Source organism: Populus euphratica, unplaced genomic scaffold, assembly GCF_000495115.2.
Source record: "Populus euphratica unplaced genomic scaffold, PopEup_1.0 scaffold787.1, whole genome shotgun sequence".
Taxonomy (NCBI): domain Eukaryota; kingdom Viridiplantae; phylum Streptophyta; class Magnoliopsida; order Malpighiales; family Salicaceae; genus Populus; species Populus euphratica.
In genome coordinates this window covers 65,640-87,234 of record NW_011500653.1, presented here as the reverse complement: position 1 = coordinate 87,234, position 21,595 = coordinate 65,640, and the positions used below count along the sequence as shown (strand labels likewise).

At 31.4% G+C, this 21,595-nt stretch overlaps 2 protein-coding genes and 1 long non-coding RNA gene across 5 annotated transcripts; 1 reads left to right on the top strand and 2 right to left on the bottom strand.

Annotated features, from left to right (window-relative positions):
* Positions 1 to 310: 310 nt before the first annotated feature.
* LOC105115863 (uncharacterized) lies at positions 311 to 4,223 on the bottom strand. 3 transcript variants are annotated; one of them, XR_840404.1, is made up of 5 exons: positions 3,997 to 4,223; positions 2,067 to 2,196; positions 1,451 to 1,547; positions 541 to 610; positions 311 to 395 (listed from the first exon to the last, which is right to left on the bottom strand). XR_840404.1 is itself a non-coding variant. In XM_011012921.1 (4 exons), exons 1-4 carry the CDS (start codon positions 4,144 to 4,146, stop codon positions 350 to 352), a joined length of 363 nt encoding a protein of 120 aa, XP_011011223.1. In that variant the 5' UTR covers positions 4,147 to 4,223; the 3' UTR covers positions 311 to 349. The 3 variants fall into 3 exon arrangements, 1 of the variants encoding a protein (XP_011011223.1); XM_011012921.1 differs by lacking the exon at positions 2,067 to 2,196; XR_840403.1 differs by lacking the exons at positions 1,451 to 1,547; positions 2,067 to 2,196.
* Positions 4,224 to 6,738: 2,515 nt separating this feature from the next.
* Positions 6,739 to 8,062, top strand: LOC105115862 (uncharacterized). Its single transcript, XM_011012920.1, has 2 exons — positions 6,739 to 7,530; positions 7,613 to 8,062. The coding sequence occupies exons 1-2, from the start codon at positions 6,846 to 6,848 to the stop codon at positions 7,717 to 7,719; spliced, it is 792 nt and encodes a 263-aa protein (XP_011011222.1). The 5' UTR covers positions 6,739 to 6,845; the 3' UTR covers positions 7,720 to 8,062.
* A 7,203-nt stretch (positions 8,063 to 15,265) lies between these two features.
* LOC105115861 (uncharacterized) lies at positions 15,266 to 19,901 on the bottom strand. Its single transcript, XR_840402.1, has 4 exons — positions 19,890 to 19,901; positions 16,753 to 16,758; positions 15,803 to 15,805; positions 15,266 to 15,443 (listed from the first exon to the last, which is right to left on the bottom strand). It is a non-coding gene; the product is annotated as an uncharacterized LOC105115861 (long non-coding RNA).
* Positions 19,902 to 21,595: the final 1,694 nt, after the last annotated feature.

Here is a 21,595-nt window from a genome sequence, read left to right as displayed (position 1 = left end):
ATAAGAGATCACAAATGAAGTTCTAAATTCTGCTGGTATACACGTGCATGCAAGCAGATGGAAATGCTCCTTAACAGAGATGCCAGATTCGTTCCCTATGCAAGCAGATCAATGTCACAAAGCACCGATTTTCGACTTATTGCACAACCAAAAAGTGTTCAAGTCAGCATCCCCATTCAGGGATAAAAAGAAAAGTCACTTTAAACAATATTTAAGTAGCAGATGACACAAAAAAAAAAACAACATCCGCACAGCAACTTCATTGCTTGCATTCCGAAAGATGATCAATTATGGCTATGCATGATGGCTATCTTTGCATCTTCACCATCTGCTTTCTTTGAAGCTGTTCTTAATTTGCGCTGCTCCTCCTTGTAAATTCAATTTCTTCTTTGAAACTGCAATGAAATTCAAATCAACCATGTTGGAGTCAACAGGAGCAGCAAAAATAAGACCCGCGTGACAGCATCCATAAGACATGAATCAAAGGATAGAGGCTGAGACACAACATAACATGAGCATAGAGAATAAGACAATCTTCACCATCTGCTTTCTTTGAAGCTGTTCTTAATTTGCGCTGCTCCTCCTTGTAAATTCAATTTCTTCTTTGAAACTGCAATGAAATTCAAATCAACCATGTTGGAGTCAACAGGAGCAGCAAAAATAAGACCCGCGTGACAGCATCCATAAGACATGAATCAAAGGATAGAGGCTGAGACACAACATAACATGAGCATAGAGAATAAAACAAGGCCATTAAAACCAGTCCCATGTGACTGTTAGACTGAACACCAACTACAAGACCATTCTACAATTTATAGAGGCATTCAGAAAGAAGTCACTAAAAATTGCTACTTAAGGATTCTCAAAAGGAGAAAACAAATAGCAACCATATGGGTTTTTTAAAATCACAATCCTTCAGCACAATTCAAGACATTGCGTACAAAGATCCAATCATTTTCCACCCAGTTCATTGATAAAAATGATTTTTTTTACTACAGCATACTTATTTCCAGCTTTGAAGTTATTCCAAAGCCTTCTTTCATATGAATTCTGGGATGTGCTAATACTGCATCTTAAACACTAGTTATTTTTCACCTTCACTGGTTGTGCAATTTATTATTGGTCCACAAATACCTGACTGATACCAAGCATGAATCCTAACTTAGATAAGTAAGACGAACAGATTTCAGAAGTCACACATCTGTCAATAAACAATATAAAGTCATGCAATTGAGGTTAAAAAAAATTCATTCTTATAAGGTCCAAATAGCATCAACTTGGATGGCCTGGTATTGCAATGACAGATGAGGCAAATCTGAAAATCCTGTGAACTTTGTTATAGTTTTGCTTTTGCTCAAATCAGGGGAAAAACTATCGGACATAGCTAGTTGAAAGCCTAAGCAAGATGAGATCAACTTAAGCCTGAAGTTAATTTAAAGTCAAGAGATACCGAAGTATGACCACCAATGATGTGCCCGATAAAACTCTGTTCTGAGAGATAAATGTACGGAATATGCTTGTTGGGATTTGCTTGTCAGCTGAAACTCCTGTTATTGTGAAAACAATAAAAAAAATGTTCACTGAGGTTTGCTGTTCATTATAGAAATCTAGTGTTCCAAAAGGAAAAGGTTATATGAAAACAAGGAGCTATTGCCCTAATGTTTTCAGTAAAAATTCTCATGAGCATGCCATGTAAAGCATTAGTTTCAAATGATATTTTATTCAATTATCAAACTTTTTTTGTACAAGTAATGGTCTCTCCATGTTCAATTTGTGACATAAAGCACTTGCAGATGGAGTGGTATAAATTAGAAATAAAACAGCGTCCAAAGAATACACTTAATGAAAATAAACTAAATAACAAGCAAGTCTAAGGCCCAGCCCAAGGAGCTCACGACCTCACCCCTGTTCTTAAGTTGCTATTCCTAGAAGTAAAAACAAAGATACGGCAATTCCAGAAATGTTGTGAGTTCTGTCTTCTAAGTGCGCATTCGGTGGTGTGATGGCTTTTAAGCCACCAAAGTAATAGTGCATTGATGCCACCAGTTGGAGTAAAGAATAGGTACCTCTTACTGTAGTTGTGATGGCTTACACTACCAAACACATACAAAGTTTCATGTCTTCAATAATTTGTGGATTGTTGGTTGATGGAGGCATATAGCTACTCATAACTGTCGAAATGTTCACGATGTGCACCTACATAAGTAACCCATGTTAAATAACCAAACTCTCCTATTTTATTCTAAACACCTGACAACCAAGAAAACAACGGATGCTACTCTATTTTGCAAGTAGCATTTCATACAAGCAACACTGCCAATCTCACCTAAAATGCCAACTAAGAAGCAGCATCCTTCTGGAATAGCTCAATACCTACTAGAATATATTTTTGAGATATGCCAAGAGTTGACGGGAAATATTTTTTCTACATAATTCCCAGACAAATTAAACCATTTAGCACCCATAAGAAATACTCTGGCATTCTCCCTTAGCTTGGCTTGTTTCTTTCTTCCCTGCCTTGGACAATGGTAAATCCATCCCACGTAGAGTTACAGGCTAATCGTAAGACTATATTTGCCCATTCATTCGTCAAGGTTACTAGGCCAGCCCTCAGGTCCAACCCCTGCCCTTGTTTCCATTGCAGAGAGGGGCTTTTGTCAAGCCAAGAGTTTGGAAGTTTTTTTGGGCGACAGAATCATTAGGCAGTTCGGACTCAATCAAACTGTCCCTTCCTCCTGCTTCGGCGGAGATGAGTGAGAAGAGTATGGAGTCAGAATCGATTTTCGAAAGAGTTGTATTAAGCAAATGGCCTGATTCCGCAGTTGACTAATGTGATTTACAGATCCTTCCTAAACCTCACTTCACCTTGCTTTTTTTTCTTTTTCACGATCTGCTAATCATAATTTCTATCATTGTCAATAAATAGAGCGAGTTTTAGCCTCATGATGGTTTTAGTCAAAGTGACAAATCCAAGAAACGAAAATGAAACTAAGCGGATTTTAGTGGCTAGTAAAGCAAGCCTTTCATCTAACAAAGGAGCTCCAATGGAGGAAATGCTTCCTCAACAAGCTTGCCAGTTTGATTAACTGAAACTGATTAGATCATTTACTAGTAAGGCAACTAGAGGACCAAATATTCAACGTGCCTCTATGCACCAGCAGTCAACACAAATAGTAATCAACTAATTGGAAAAACAGTGTGGCAACAAGGGTGTACCAAAGGAGAATGCACTTTAACACGCCAAGGCTTGAACACAAATTACAAGATACCATTAGACAAGTCTAGTTGCTAATGCTAGTAAAGTTAGAAACTAAGAAGAGAAATCTTATAAATCAGTGCCTCCCTTCATGGGACCATCACATAGATAAACATGAAACTAATTTTTGGACCACAAGGCATAAATATTTGAATATGGAGAAGTATAGATCCTACCAAAACAGTAAAAATACCAAACCGGATTAAAAAGAAAAAGAAGAGTGGCCTAAACAATTGTAGAAGGAGATTAGTCACTCAATAAAAAGAGTGGCCTAAACAATATTTGACTTATGAAAATATGAAATTGAAAGAAAAAAAGGAAAAAAAATAGAAAAGAGTGACCAGAAGGCAAAGATGTTGCCAAAGTGTAGCATGCATGGTTATGGGGGAAGTCTAAAATAAAAAGAAAATATCACATGCATTATCAATCAGATTGTTTCCTTTGACTCAATGAAACTAGGGTTTTCAAATTGAACCAAAAACACATGATCCAGTAAGCTCTAAGAGAGCATATCAAAAAGTAATCAAGAAAAAATATAGCATTCCGAGAAAAAAATCACAGTAAAATGATGAGAGCTTATAAATCCTCATACAGCAAGAAGCAGAAGGAAATTTTGAAAACCCACAAATGAATTAAGATTTTGACAAAAGCCCAACAATGAGCAGGTCTCAAATGAATGTAATTTACATACAGAACATAATTCAACGGATTCAATAGAGAAATAAAAGAGAGAGAGAGACCTCTTTAGAGTGGTGGAGGCACTCGAGGTAATCTTCACGGAGGAAAGCGCAGTCCTTAGGCTCTCTGCATTGAGACATACACTCGCTGAAATCAATCCAGAAATCGTAGCATCTGCCTTTGTTTCCTGTGATTCCCCACCCTGATGCCATTTCTTCCTGAGCTCTGCCTCACTCTTCTCGATTAAGTAGTTCACTGTTCATCCGTACAAAATTTTATATTTTTTAATTGTTTCCTCAAAATTTGTTTTCGATAATATAATCTCAATTAAAACTAATTAATTTTAATATTTATAAAAATATAAAATTAAAAAAATAAAAATAAAAAGAGCTTTAAGAATAGCATGATATAAATTTTGAAAAAGATATATTTTAGTTTTTAAATTTTAAAAATTACATAAATTATATAATATCAGTTTCTTAATATATTTTTTAATTTATTTTTGATATAAAAATTTATTTTTATTATTTTTAAACTCCTAGTTAAGAGAGAAGAGAGAGGACATTAAATTCTGGCAATAAAAAAATATCATTTAAGCAATCAAAACAAATTATATTTATATCAAATAATTTTATTTAATGAAAAAATTTCATATTAAAATTTATATACCTTTAAAGTTCCTAAAAAATAAATATGAGTTCAGATTAATTCTTGAATTTAGGTTAATTTTTTATTTATAAGATGATTTTTTAGATTTTTTAAAGTTATAAATAAATTTATTATAATTTTTATGATATTTTTTAGATGGTTTTAGTATAAAAAATAGATTAAAAAACAAGTTTTTTTAAAAAAATATTTAAAATTTAATTTTCTAGCTATTAGAATCTAGATAAATAAAATAATACGTTATTTTTTTATTAAAAAATTAAGTATGCAAAACTATCAAAATAGGCCTCGCTAAATAAATTTACTCTCTCACCAGATGCAATAATACCTATTCTTCTTTTTTTAAAAAAAAAATTATTTTTCTTTTAAATTAATAAAAAAAATTATCATCATGAGATTGATGTGAATTTCACCATTAATGGTCGAGGCGGAATATCCTTTTCAATCCGCAAGCAACCACTTATCTTGCATGGATGCATGAATTGGAAATAATGCATTTTCTTCCTTATGCTGGAATTACTTTTCCTTACACTGAAATGAACTGGTGCTTAAAATTTGAATTCAACTCAAATTAGATCTGTTATTTCACAGCATTCAACAGATAACTTCCTTTGTAGGTTTTTCTTCTGTTTACTTGCACATATGCGTGATGCAACAAAGTGAACCATTTTGCTGGTGTTGAATGTATGCCATGATCAAAATCTTAATTCGTCAAGAAGGCCAGACTGCACACTGTATGTACTTGACACTTTGTAGATTTGCCTACCCTGCACGTACAGATTACGTTTACCGACACTACTTTGGAGACTGCAACTATAATGTCCAAATTGGTCAAAAGGAGATGATAAAAATTGGAAACTTGGGTGCATATCAGTTCTGGCTACGTATATTTAAGGCAAAATTGGTCACCAGCTCACACCTTTTGAAGAAGGCTCTTTACAGTACATATTTTGTATCTGATTTTAAACATTCTGCCTTCTTCCGAAGGATAAGCACCGCCTTGAGCGCTTGAAACACCTTTAAAAGATTGACGAAATGAAAGCTACCACTGTATTGCAGCCATGTATGGCTAAAACCAGCTATGATTCTGGCGGTGCAGCTTACAGTCTGAATGTGTTTGGTTGTTATTTCAGGTAGAGAAGTTGGGGAGAGACGGCTTCTTTTTCCTCGGAGAGTCTTTTCCATTCGATGAAGAAGGCTTTGGTCAGATGTCAAAAACAGTCACACTACTGGAAAGCCAATGATGGCATCAAAGCCCGTCTCATATGTATTTACACTGCAACCACCTACTGACATTCAGTTTGGCAACGATGCTGCCGGACTTCAAGAACATCTGCACGATGTCAATGGGAACCATGTAGAGGGTTTTCAGGGTTTGCATTCGTAATTTGTAAATTTATGATTTTAAACTATTGATTAGCTGGTTAAACCTCTTGCTTCCTGATATTTTTTATATGGGAATTGTCGAGGGATGGTATGATATATGAATTAGTCTATCATTGTAGTAAAACCCCTGCAGTCTAATTTCCTCAGCTTGTTCAACAGAGGACCGAAGTCCTGCTCCTGCGAAATTTGTGATCCACAGAAGGATAGGAAAAAAAAGAAGAAGTTACAAGACAGTGTAAATTGTCAACTAAGCCATTTAATCTAAAAATTTAAATTATAAAATAAAATTTATATTATTATTTAATATACTTTTTCAAATAAAAATTATTTAAATTTAAAATTTATATAATTTTATATATAATTTTTATTAAATAAATAAAAATAATAAAACTAAAATTCTTCACAAAATTTACCTAAAATAAAAGTAATTAAGACCATCAAATGATTACTTTTTAAAATAATTTTTTATTTAAAAATATATTATAATAATAATTATTAAATAAAATCATTTTTAATATTAATATATTAAAATAAATTAAAATACTAAAACAAAAATTAATTTTAAAAACTATTTTTAACACATGAAAACACACAATAATTTTAAAGTTAGTCAATAAAAAAAACTGAAGGCAAGTGAAGTGAGGTGATAATTGCTCGACTGTGGGGTCTCTCTCTCTCTCTCTCTGACTTTCCATTAATTTACACTCCTCCTCGTCCTCCTAAGAGCGGCTAGACAATTAATTATTCAATGTACAGATATTACTTTTTGTGTAATAAATACTCACTGTAAAATCTCTACCTCAAATCAAACCCTCATAAATCGCCAAAAAAATAAATCGATAAAAAAAAAAAATCAACAATGTCTCACAATTCTCGGCAATCCATAGATTCATGCACTCTCCAGCTCCATTCATGGAGACCTTTTCTCGATTACGATCCCACCACCAGCTACAAACCCCACGCCTCTTCCGCCACTCTCACTAAACGCCCTTGCCTTTCCGATCGCTCCACTTCTTTCCCTTCCAACGTCGATTCCATCGACCTTTCCCGGCTCACTCTCCTTGAAGATGACCATAACAACACCAGCAATAAACCCGTCCCCGCTGTTACCAGCAGACCCTACAAGCGAGGCACCTTACGCCTTATCCAGCGCAAGAAGCGGCGGAGAGGATCCCGTTCTGTGTCCGGCCGGAGCTCCGATAGAAGTGGGACCCGGCGGTGCTGCTCGGTTGGCGCGGCGTCTGCGGCTCATGGGACTTGCTCGGATTTCCATTTGGCGGTGGGGACGGACTCGAGTGGGGAGCTGTTTGTGAATGGGGACGCGAATTGGGCGTCGGATGTCAGTCAAGCAAAGAATTCGATAAAAGAGAGGGAGGAGAAAGAGAATTTGTTGGGAGTGGGTAATGTTTTTGGGAATTTGGATAGTGAGTCTGGATATGGGAGTGAGCCTGGGTATAGAGGGGATGCTGAGTTTGGTTACGGAGATGATGTTGATGAGGAAGAGGATGATGCCAGGTTGTTGTTTTGGGGACACCATTTTCAAGGTACACACTCACAGCTTTTTGTACTCACTTTTCTTTTGTTAAGAGACTGTAATTGAACCTTTCCTTGCTCCTCCCGATGCAGATTCTAAGATGGAAATGGTTGGAGAGAACACATTTGATTCAAAAACCCATCACAGATGTCGTCGCAAGAAGCATGATTGTAGTAGAATGGTTGATCCTGTGAGATAACTCTCCGGGTTGTTGGTAAATAGGAGGGGGAAGCGACCTTCTTTTTATATGATAAGATACATTTGTGCTTGCAGCCCTCTGCTTTCAATTCCTCCTCAATTTTGTGACATGTTTTAGAGTCTCATTTCTGCTGCTGAGGTTGGATTTTCTTGATATTCTGTTGCCTTCATGCACCTGCTTTGTGATGATCAATCCACAAACATGCTGTTTTATATGTCAGCGACATGTCCAAGAAGTGCATTTGCTTATTTCTTGGATGTGGCATTGCATTCAAACCATTATTGTAAGAATTCTTGTTAATCCATAAATTATTCAATTGTTTTGTGTTTCCTTTTTACAAGAACGTTTGTTGCCTAAAATCTAAATGCATTCATTGCTAAGCTATAATTATCTGAACTAGATCGAGGAAAGAACTGAAAGTTACAGGAGGTATTACATGAGCCAGATTATTCCAGGCCTTATTTGCTGAAATTCCCAAGTCACAAATAGTCTACTCAAATGCACTTTTTTTGGAACAACCAACCTGGTGTTGCTGCCTTCGAGTGGTTTCTACTTGGATTTTTTTATTTCATAAAATGCCATTACGAACAGGAAACTCAAAGACTTCAAAGCGGCTTCTCATCCTTTGTTTATGAACAGAAGTCATTCCCTGCAACAGAAGTCATGCTCGTGTATCGGAAACCTTTCAACCAGAATGCTGCCAAGGGAAATTAAAAAATATTGTGAATTACTGGTGCTGAACAATTTAGCCTCCGAGTTAGAGCTGCTATTTGACCGTTGTTGCGTTGTGATTGTGGTGGGACTCTTGTGATCACCATCACCGTCTTCAACTATTGTGGTAGTTCTTGACTGAGGATTTAAAAAAATTGTTTTTTAAAAAATTATTTTTAGTTGAGATTGGTTTGATTTTATATATGATTTATTAAAAATATAATTAAAATTAAAATTTAATAAAAAATAATTTAATATGTTTGGCAATGTTTACATCATGTTTCAAAAGAATTTGAAATTTTTTTTTCTTAAAAATAATTTTTTTTATATTTTGAGATATTTTTATATACTAATTTTAAAAATAATTTTTAAAAAAATAATAAAATATTACTTTGATATATTTTTAAACAAAAAAAACACTTTAAACTGTTACTGCTATTATAATTCCAAACAGTTAAGATTTTGAAATTAAGATTACAAAATAATTAAAAAAGATATATATATATATATATATATATATATATAATGATGGTTTAGAATTGAACTATTATACATTTAATTATTGTTATTACTATATAAAATAAATAATATTTTATATAAAATATTTTTTATTATTTTATTAAACTATCTATAAATTCATCAAGTACAAAATCCATCCTAGAACTATAATTTTCATGACTTTCTGAGCATGCAACAATATTAGATAAAATTTTATCAGGAATAAAATTAGAATTACAATTAAATTTTACAAATATTACGTTACCATGCAATCTCTTCTAATGTTGTTGATGTAGTGCTATTGATGTTACTACAATTTCAACTTGTGATTTGTATGGATAAGTATGCATGTTTTATAAAATCCTCCACCGTTGTTTCCATATTCCAAAAGAACATTCTATTACATTATATAGAGATGAATGTGCATAATTAAAAACCTCTTACTGATTTCTTGGTTGTCCACGATGCCTAAAATCTTCTTGTGCATAAAAATTCAAGATTATAACATTACCTAAATGATTTCTAAAATTTCTTTACAATAATAAATCATTCATGAAGAAAATAAGAAGATAAACATTAAGATTCATTCATATCCTAAAGAACTCACCTCAATCACCATTATCCTTGATTTGGATCCAAGAAAGAGTTTAGCCAACCATGATTATATATAAGAACACTTCAATAAACATGAAAGAACTTGAATCCAACTGAAAAAATAAGTTTTACAAACTAAAGAACCGAAATCTATAAAGAAGAACACAATACAATTTCAGAAAAAATTCGGACACAAATCTGACTCTAACTTTGGACAGCAATTCGACCCTCTTAGAAGCTTTTTTTGGAGAAGTCTATTAGAGACATATTTATAGGCAATTCTGTCACCTTTCCAGATCATTAAAGAACAGCTCATTTGGACACCTGAGTCAAAAGTTATGGGCAAAACACCGAAAGGTGTTCTGAAAAATCAAATCAAGACAGCTTTACAACTACTTTGGTGCACGTTTTTCTTCCTCATTTATGAGGTGTCTCCTTCTTCTTTTTGACCCAAAATAATGTTAAAATATCCCCTCCAGCTTTCCATCCATGTGCTTGCCTTCTTGGATCAATGGATTACCCAAAATAAATCAATTGTTATTTGTTGTGTGGACATGTAAGATCATGGATTGTGTTTGGGTTGATTTGGGGTTGATTTAGGGCTGATTTGGGGCTGATTTTTGGGCTGAATTTGAGCATCAAATAAGTATACAAATGTACTTATTATTTGGGCTAAGATTGACATTGAAACCTTGAGTGTTTAATGGTTGAAGTTTGCACACAACATAAGGCAAGTTTGGGCTTGAAATAAATCATATGATATTCTTTTCTAGAATTGGAATAGAATTGATTTTTGGGACAAATTTGGAGCACTTGTTTGAACCAAGATTTGCTTCAATCTTCAACTAAATGTCTCTTCAATTCTTTGTTCTGAATTCCGACGTTGAATTTTCTGAATTAATTCATTTAAGCTCCAAAAACCTATCAAAACATTAAAACAAACTTCATTACTAAAAAGCACATCAATTATTATAAAAAAAACCAAATAAAAACAATAAATACATATATAAAATGAGAGACTTAATGACACTTTTGATGCACAATCACTTATCAAGATCTTCATTGAATATTGTATTAAAAAACGATCTTTCATAAGTTTAATGCTAAATAAATAAACAAATGAATAATGTTAAACACTAGTTTTTATTAATAAAACATAATATCTGATGTTATATTTTATCATGTAATTTTACACCATACAAATATTATAGTCTATGTCTTGACACTATAAAAAAGATTAGAAAAAAAAAAATTGGAAAGTACTTTTTAGGAAAAAAATTTCAATTTGTTTTTTTTATTAGGTTGGACTCTGTCCAAAATGTTTGGCCCATGAACAGTGGAGAGGGGCAAATATAGCAGGAGAAAAGGAAGGAAAAGGAGAAGAGTAGGCTACCCTGCGCAACAACAATGTCTGGCTGGCGATAGCAACATGAAAGCCGATGGTGAACTAAGATAGCTGCTTGGCTGATGGACGACAATCCTTTTTTATTTTTCCTCCGTTTCTACTTTTTTTCCTTCTTTCTATCTCTGCTACTTTCTATTTCTATTTCTATTTCTATTTCAGACTCTGCTACTTTCTATTTCTATTTCTATTTCAGATAGTTTTCTCCCCTTTGATGGTGGTGCTTTTATTGTCGACAGTCTCAAAATAGTTATTGTGGTGGCGATGAATAAGGTAAGCAATGGTGCCCCTGTTTTTTTTATGTGGTTGCCTCTATTTTTTTTATATTTATGCTCTTCTTCCTTCTCTCTGTTTGTGCTACTTTCTATTTTTGTTCTAGATGGTTTTCCCCCCTCTGATGATGGTGCTATTATTGTCGATGATGACTTAAGGCGATTCTTCTCGTGGCCATGAGAAAGGTAGGCAGTGGTGCTCCTATTTTTTTCTTGTGTTTGCCTTTGTTTTTCCTATGTTTTGTTTCTCCACCTTACTTTTAGTTTTTCAAATAAAATTCTTTTTTTACTTTTTTTTCCCATCCTTATAATTCGTCTCTTCTCTCTACATATCATTACCCATATGTTGTTTCTTTTACAAGGCTTTGACCCATATAAAAAGTTCCTATTGCAATATACCATGTGGAAAGTATTACTGTAATGTATTTTTTCACCATGTAAAAAGTTTCCCTGTCATGCAATTTACACCAGTTATTATTCACTGCATGTTACTTATTGCATTTCAGGTGCAATTTACACCAGTTACTATTCAATGCATATGACTTGTTACATTTCAGATCCATGATATTGTTACATCTTATGATGTATGATTGATAAGTTTTTTTTTTAATATGTTTAACATTTTGTATGTTCTTTCCTTTTCCTTCCCATTACTTCCTTTCCTATCTAATTTACATTTTCTTTTACATCAATTTTGTTATTGAAAGGACATAATTTCTTATAATTGGATTTCTTAAGCAGTTGAATTTATAAATGAAATTTGTTGTTAGATAAAACAACACCCTTTGTTTGTATCAATAACTAGTAGCATTTAAAAGCATATTTTTTTCTGTAAAAACTAAAAGTATTGTCCTTATTATCAACTTATGTCATTATTATTAAATATTATTTTTTTATATCACAATTTATAATACTCAGTAATTATCAAATAACACTACAACTTGTAACTATGTTATTATACAATCTATAATGTGAACATAATAAATATTAATGCTCCATAACCTAACTAATTATAGATGTTGTCTAAGGTGTTTTACGCCATGTATACATTCTCTACAACTATTTTATTTTGTTTTCAAGATTACTTATAGTTGACCACGTTTCTCTATTCCTTCTAAAACCTAAAAACTCAGTAGCAAAACTATAAAAATCATCACCAATATTAACTCCTTCAATTGAGTGAAGCTCGACCATAACCTTAGGAATACTACATTTCCTATCTTTATTGATAGATGTTGAATCATTATTGCTTGACACACTGTCAACCATTTGATCCTATCATGATAATAGTTGTAATCCAATTCCATAATTCTTTTTTTTTTTTCAGTTTAAACCTCAAAAAGTTTTATTTCTTTTCTCTTATTACTACTGCGGGTGTTGCTATTGCTGGACATATTAGTCCCTCTAACCATGTTGCAAAGATCATCAGTTAAATTTGGAATTTCATCATCTTCCAAATCACTGCTTATTTCTTCCAAATCAGGTTATTCAACATTGCAATGTTGATTGTTATCAGCATCGATATTATCATGAGGTAACACTCTAGATGATGGTGCTTACGCATACTCACCGATAGCAACAATGTTTGAGAAGATTCTATCGAATTTCATACACAAAGATGGTTTGTTACTAGAGTGCCTAAAGATTTTTGCTCCTCTTATTTCTTACACAAAACAAACAAAATCATTCCATGCAATTTTGCCTATATTAATAACTGAACTAAGTTTTAAGCAAATTAAAGATTAAGGATCATGACAAATAACTTGAATTTTTTTATTTCCACCACTCATCACTAGCAGAAATTATTTCTACTTTAGTACTACAACTCACACTAGTTTCATAAATCAGTTCGTCCACATCCTCCAATTCTTTTTACAACCATCCTAGTTGTTCTTTAGTTGTGCCTTGGTGAATGCACGACTAGTCTGCTCTTTTAAGAATGCCAACAAATATTTCCAACCACCTTTGTCGAATGAGTATTTGGTCTCATTCTCATGTCAATAACCTTTAAGTAAAGGTCATAAAAGGCATGCAACATTTATTTAATCTATGTTGCTTTATCCATATTTTTAGGACTTTCCATTCCTAGTTTGATGATGTATTTTGAAGCAAATATAATGAGTTATAACATGCTTAGAATTTAACTAATATTTGATGGAAGTATAGTCAACATATAAGTATTAAAACAATCAATAGAGTAAGCAAAAATGAAATGAAATGAAAAAGACTTGCATTCTAATAACAGTCTACATTGAAATTTTGATTTCCATGACTAAAAAACAATAGACCTTAGAACATACTAATTATCCTTGGTTTTTACAAATGAAATTTTTCTTCTTTATTTATTTTGTTTGAGTTTAACATGATTCTTAAAGGGAAAATCAACTTTAATAGTAGCTAAATGCCTTATACTTTCCATGCCCCTAATATTTCTTGTTTATATTTTATGTTTATAAACTTGTACAAAACATCAAAGTTGATTTTTGAATTACCATGAGCCATAACATATTATCATCAACTAAACATTGTTGTTCAATACCCAACAAACTAAAAACTAAGAAAGATAAGACAAAGAAAAATTCTAATCATTTTTTTTCTTGGAAAAATATTAATGGGTGTAGAGTGTGTGTATTCACTAGGGGTAGAAAAGATATGTATAAGATGAGATGGTAGATTTGAGATAGGGGGAGGTTTCTAAGATTTTGAACATAACCAACACACACAAGACAACCAATAAAAAATGCAGCTCTGAAAATAGGAGTTTGCCGTGAATGGAACATTGAACAACTTGACTCACACCAATTGCTCATTATATGTCACGCTAAGAAAATGTATGAAAAAATGCTAATAAAATCTCATTGCAAATTCTCAAATCTCAAAAGAAACTAGTGATTAAAGCATTTTATAGCATAAAATCCTAAAAGAATTAAAATGACACAAACAATTTTGGCATAAAAAAGCAACAATAGAATCAGAATTAACATATTGTTAATAAGAACAATTAACAAAGTTTACAGTATTGTTGAGCCACAAATACAGATGACCTAGAAATGCAAATGGGTAATTTCAACAACTACTAATAGTTTTCTTTTCGTTTCAACATACAAACCCAGTAATGGTTGTGGTTAATTAACATAACTCACAACACCATATGTTCATAATATTATAAACAAAAACAATACACAACACACAAAGTTCTATTCTAGCACCAACAAACAGGTAAGTAGTTTTATAATTGTAAAAAACAAAAACACATACTCAATTTTATAACGTCTTTTCTTTTTTGTTCTTGAATAAATTTTTAGGATTTCCTTGTTTTTATGCTTCAAAACCTACACAGATTTGCACATAAATTCATCAACAATAAATATATAATTGTGAGAAAAAATAAACAAACAAGCAGTCATTTATGATAGTGGAGTTGAAATAAGCTCCACAAAGCTGTTTGATACCTTCTAATAAAAAAATTGTAGATTTGTTACACATTCCAACATTGAAATGGTTGAAGGAAGCGGTGTATATTAAAGAAAAACTTGTTATTAACGAGTTGAATACTGGATGAAATTTTTTATCCTAACTCACTCTAGATTTTATATGAACTACATATCAAACTCAGTGTTGGCCTAGGATTGATAGTATTGTTTAGCAAAAATTGCATATTTAAGTAAACCTTTGGTGACAGTGGAAGGCGCATAACCCAGGGAGCAATAAATATTTCTTCTCTAGATCCCGGGAACCATAAAAGACTACCTAAAAAGCAAAAATTATTGTCACATAAGTGATTTTTATTTTGGAACCTATAACACAAGGATATGTCAAATCATGTATTAATTTTGAAGAAGTTCAGAGGAAAAAAAAATTATTCATGATGAAAGCAACATAAAAAATGAGAAAAAAATATATCTTTTTCAACAAATCTACATGATTAGTTTTGAAAACATGTTTTTTGAAAGCTGAGTGAATGCACCAACAAAGGGAGAGCAAGGAAGTAAGCTGAGTTTAGATATTTAGGTTTGGATGACCACGAGGTTTTTTGGCATTGTAGTTACGTGTAAGGTTAAGGGTCAGCCATAAATATGAATGTTTGATTAAGTTGAAACTTTGTTTTGTTTGGGTGAGACCTAATATAAATTGTGTCTGAACCTTAGGTTTATTTATTAAAAGCACAAAAATCATGCTTTGCAAGTAGCTCAACCTTAGTTTTTCTTCCATTATCCACTGACAAAAAATAACAAGTTAAAGACAAACTTCTCATTTCCTCCCCGATTCCTTTAAAAAATCAGAACAAAAATACTAACAATGAAGTAGTTTGTTAGTTGGTCAGACTCGTCTCATCTCTCTAAAAAAAATTTCAAAATCTATCTCCTCCGACCATCTTCTCTCCTCTACTCTCAAAACTAATTTCCCTTTTTTTTTTCTCAATACATGTTTTCATATTTTTGATCATGAAAAAAATATATCTTTTTCAACAAATCAAAAATATGAAAACATGTATTGAGAAAACAAAAAAGAAAAATTAGTTTTGAGAGTAGAGGAGAGAAGATGGTCGGAGGAGATAGATTTTGAAATTTTTTTCAGAGAGATGAGACGAGTCTGACCAACTAACAAACTATTTCATTGTTAGTATTTTTGCTTTGATTTTTTAAAGGAATCGGGGAGGAAATGAGAAGTTTGTCTTTAACTTGTTATTTGTTGTCAGTGGATAATGGAAGAAAAACTAAGGTTGAGCTACTTGCAAAGCATGATTTTTGTGCTTTTAATAAATAAACTTAAGGTTTAGACACAATTTATACTGGGTCTCACCTAAACAAAATAAAGTTTCAACTTGATCAAACATTAATATTTATGCTGACCCTCAACCTCACACGTAACTACAATGCCAAAAAACATCGTGGTCATCCAAACCTAAATATCTAAACTCAGCTTACTCCCCTGCTCTCCCCTTGTTGGTGCATTCACCAGCCTCTTTCTTTTCTATCGAACCCCCTTTAAAAAGCTCCCATCTTAATAGAACTCACCCCTTGTCCCTCTTTAAAGCTTTCCCTCAATGCTGTTACCTTCACAACTTTGCATTCGCGAGGAACATTGTAACGTCTCTCTCCTGCTCTTTTACTGTGTACTTTTAAAATATGAGAGATCATGGTACGAGGTGCTTTTCTCGATTTTCAATCGCAGACCTTTATCTTTTTCTTCTTTTGAAAGCGCCATAGATATCATAGAACGAGAACTTTCTTTTCTCATTGATTTCTTGTTCCTTTCATGGCTAACAAGTGCTAAGGGCTGGGATTCCAACAACGGGGACACCTGAGTTCGAGAAGCATGTAGTGGGACTAGATATCACAACCTTTGCATCCACTCACTGGCATCTTTTTCACACTCTGCTAAGAGAAGTCCCAGCAATTAGGCTGAGCTGGGGTTTCGGTGAAAATAGGCGAGGCTAAGAATTCTAGTCATTATCTGAATAAATTGAAGAAAAATAGGATCATGGGAGGCAGAAACAAGATTGCCCTTTTAGATTGTATCGAGTGCTTCCAGTGTGCGATTGACGATCTTCACAAATCACTTGGCATACACAGATTGGAGGACCCAACTAGATTGTTGAGTGTTGCACTCACATATGAAGACACCTGCTGGGATGGTTTTGAAGATCAAGATAGCAAACAAGTTAAAAAGCTTTAAAATCAGGTTTTAAGAGTCACATCACCAGTAATGCACAAGCTATTGCTAACAAACTAGCAACCATTGGTTTGGGAAGCCTAAATGGTCCGTGGTTATGTCATATCAAATGAGGATTCGGTCATAAATCAGAATATAAATCTATCCTAGGCTTCATTTATTAGTAGGGAAGTTGTTTTTTTTTAAAATAAATTTCAGGAAAAATAATTTTTTTTTAAATAATTTTTTTTTAATATTTGATAGTATTTTAAAAAATAAACTAGAAAATACTTTTCAATGTTTGGTTATGTTATAGAAAATGAACTAAAAATTAACTTATTAATATTTTATTTTTCTCAAGTTTATTAAAATAATAAGTACCAAATCTTACAAATTAAAAAGTTGAACGAGAATGAAATTGAAAAAAATATAATTTCATAAATTATCCCAAATAAAATAAATAATAATCAAAATAATAGAGATCAAATCTAAAAAAAATAAAAGATAAAGAAATTAAAATAATAATAATTAACATTTTATAAATTATTTCAAATAAAATAAGTAAGAATCAAAAGAATGAGTACCAAATTTAATACATAAAAAATTTCAATAAAAAAATAATAGGCAAAAATAAAATAATAATTATAAAAATGAGGACCAAAGTTAATATAAAAATTAAATTTTAAGAAATGAAATTGAAAAATAAATATTCAAAACAAAATATATATAGCAATCAAAAGTTTGACAATCAAATTTGATATAATCACTAAATAACATGACATTTTTAATTTTTTTCACAAAATTTGAACCAAAACACTTTTCTGAAAACCAAACTAAATTTTTCTTTGATTGGAAAGTGTTTACATTGATCAATTTTTTTAATGGCAAATAAACACAGAAAAGTTTGGAAAGTAGTTTCTTGAAAAATGAATTCCAAAAAATAAACATAGCCTAAAGGTAAAATATCTCTCCCCGTATCCATGTTTGTTTGGTTGTCATGGCCTATAGAAGAAGAAAGAAAATAGGTTCCAGAAGAAGGATTGTAATTCTTAAATACTATTGTATATTATTTTTTATTGTGTGTGTATATATATAATTTTAATAAGCTTTGTAAAATGGATACTAATATAATAAATAAGTATTGATAATATAAAGATAATTAGGCTAGAGCTATAGTTAATCATAATTCTTCGATACCCCCTCATAATTTGAATGGGGAGAAGACATTACATTCAACTTGGATTGAAGAAATGTAAACCATGAATGATAATAAATGTTTAGCAAATATATATACAACTTAAATAAAGAAAGCAATAAATTAAACTTGGATTCTTTGCGAGCAACCAAGTTCTCAAATGAAGTGAAAATCAATCTCCATATGTTTCATGCGAGTATGAGAATTGATTTTACAATTAAATAAATAGCTTTTAAATTGTCACCCAATAGACAAAAAAAAAAAGAAGGAAGAGAATGTACCTAAAATACCAAGTTCATGAAGTAGAGACTTGACACATTGTAGCTTAATAACAACATTAGCAATAGTTTCTTTCTTATCTTTATAGAAAAACAAGGTCCATAATCATTAAACTCAATGAGAGAGATCACTATGATGAATCAAGTGCAACATTTGGGATAAAGTATCATGTAGATAGCATAAGATGTGATTAATTACCAACCAATATACAATAATGGAAGAATGTATGAATTGCCATACCTTGTTAACCACACAAAAAAATATTGGGTCATATGAATTGGAAATACTAAAGAGCTTCTACTAACTCTTTTAAATTATGTAAGATTCATATGAGGAGTGCTAGTTGACTTAAGACAATGAACAACTTACAATAATAGGAATAACAAAACAAATATTAGGTCATGGGAACATGAAATACTAAAGAGCACCCTGTAACGAACCTGATTGTATAATTTAATCAACACTAAAAGATCTCAACATATGCTCTTAATGTGAGGGTGATTTTTTTATTTTTTTTTGTAAAGAATTCTACCAAAATTTTGGGAGATTTTTGTTTGTATTTAAGACATCTCAAGTTATTAACTACTATCAATTTACTTAATCAACTCATCATCATAAGGTCCCAATATCCCATACAAACAGGTGAGGACTTAAGGGAAGGCCTTATATGAGTATGCTTACCATAACTAGTAAGACGTGTTTTGGGATCACACGTGGTTGTTAAGAACAAATCTATGAGGTCTATGAGCCAAAGCGAACAATATCTTTCTAGTGGGATGAGGTGTTACACACCTACTAACAATTTAAACTGTGTAAGACCCGATGACAAGTGTTAGTTAACTTGGATAATAGATAACATATAATAATAAAAGTAGTAATAAACTCAAACATGTCAACCTTTTGAAGAAGATTAGAAATGTATCATTGTTGTGAAAAAAGCAAACATATATAGCATGAGAAACTTTAATACTAAAAAAGTAATAAAATGTGTAATGAGATGATTAATACTTCAAAGTATATTTTTATCAAGGTTTTATATCATTATTTTGCACTTGAAGTATCAATAACTCCTTAATTAAAGCATGTTTTATAATAACAAGTCTGACACTATAAGACACCTTTAATTTATGGTAAATGTTCATCTTAAATACTAGCCTATTACATAAATGAAGGGATTGATCGATGAGTTTAAGTATTAAAATTGAGAAGACAAAGAGAGGGTCAAACTTAAAAAAGAGATGCTGGTTCAACCCAAAATGAAAGATCAACCTAAAATGAAAGATTGTTCGGTCATTGGATCATATCTAGAGCTGTAGATCTTGGATTTGGGTTTGCTCTATATGGATGGAAAGCTAATAAATAGGCCTAAATCATTGTTTAATCCTTATATCAATATCACATCTCAAAACTCTCTTTATTATTATTATTATTACTACTACTACTACTACTAATATTATTATTATAATTGTTGTTGTTGTTGCTGTTGTTGTTGTTTATATAATTAACCTTCTTGTGATTCGATTCCGGTCTTGCCAGGTTATTTATTACTTTAACACTTCTACACTTGGAAGAAAATATCAATCTTTTGATCGTATCATTACACGCCTACTAACAATTTAAATTATGTTGGACCCGATGAGAAGTGTTAGTTAACTTGGACAATTGATAAATTACAATAATAATAGTAGCAATAAACTTAAACATGTCAACCTTTTGAAGAAGATTAGAAATATATCGTTGATGTGAAAAAAGAAATCATATATAGCATAAGAAACTTTAATACCAAAAAGGTAATAAGATGTGTAATGAGATGTTATGGGAAAGATAATTAGCACCAGTCAATAAAATATCACCAACATAAACAAAAAATTAATAATGTAGCTTTAGTAGAATGAAGAATGAACAAGGAAGTATCAACATTAGAGATGTGAAGTCATAAAGAACCAAGAAATGACTAAATTGATCAAATAGATTATTGATTTTAGACCATAAAAGGAACATTTCAGTTTTCTATCATAGTTTGTGAACTATGGATCAACGAAGTTAAAAGGTTAATTCATAAACATATTTATATTAAGAAATACATTAAGAAAAGTGTTATACACATCAAGTTGATATATCCACCAACCATGAGTAACACCAATACAAAACACTATTTAAATAGTGCAGGGCTTCACAATTGGACTAAATCTCTTCTAAAAATCAACCATTTCTTATTAATGATAGCCTTTGGCTGACAATCATATTTTATAATGCTTAAGATTCCTATTTATCATGTGTTTAATCTTTGATATAACCTACCATATTCATAGTTAGATCATATGGTATTAGAGATCAAATATCATTAGAGTCTAAAGTGAGAATTTCAGTAGTCATATCAACACATATACAAGGAGAGAAAAATCATTTTATAATGATAGTATGATCAGAGGTAGAGAAAACACAAGCAACTAAAAACTTTAAGTAAATTATAGCTAAGACAAAATCAAAATAACATTGAAAAAATATTTGAAATGTAAAATTGGAGTTGATATGTAATTAATAAAGTAAACAATAATATTTAAAGCTTATGACCAAAAAGTAAATGATAAGGATACTTGTAAAAGTAGTGTAAGTCATGTTACAATGTGTTGCTGATGATGTTTAAGGGTTTTTAAAAAAAAATTTGCCAATTGATTAAACTAAGAAATAAAAACAAATCAAGAAAAAAATTAAAGAAATTAATTAAAAATAGAAAAATCAATCAATTTAGTTCGATTTCAGTTTTAAAAGACTAAAACCAATTGAACCAAATCAAATTAAAACAATTCAGTCATATTTAAATCATCTAAAAAATAACCTAAATTATTTTTTTCCTCTAATATGTGTTTTAGTCGCTCTTTTATCTCTCTCTCTCTCTTGTTCTCTCCTATTCTTATGTGATTAAAAACTAACATAACCTTAAATCCTTTTTGAGTTTAAGTCAAGCAAAAAACCTATAAAAAATGGGTACATAAGGCTTCAATATTCATTTGAATGTAAAAATTTAAAGGCTAAGTGATTAGTACTTAAAAGTATATTTTTATCAAGGTTTTATATCATCATTTTGCTTTTGAAGTATTAATAACACCTTAACTGAAGCATGTTTTATACTAACATATCTAATAATATAAGATACTTTTAATTTATGGTAAATGTTCATTTTAAATATAGGTCTATCACATAAATGAAAGGATTGATTGATGAGTTTAAGAACTAAAATTAAAAGGACAAAGAGATGGCCAAACTTAA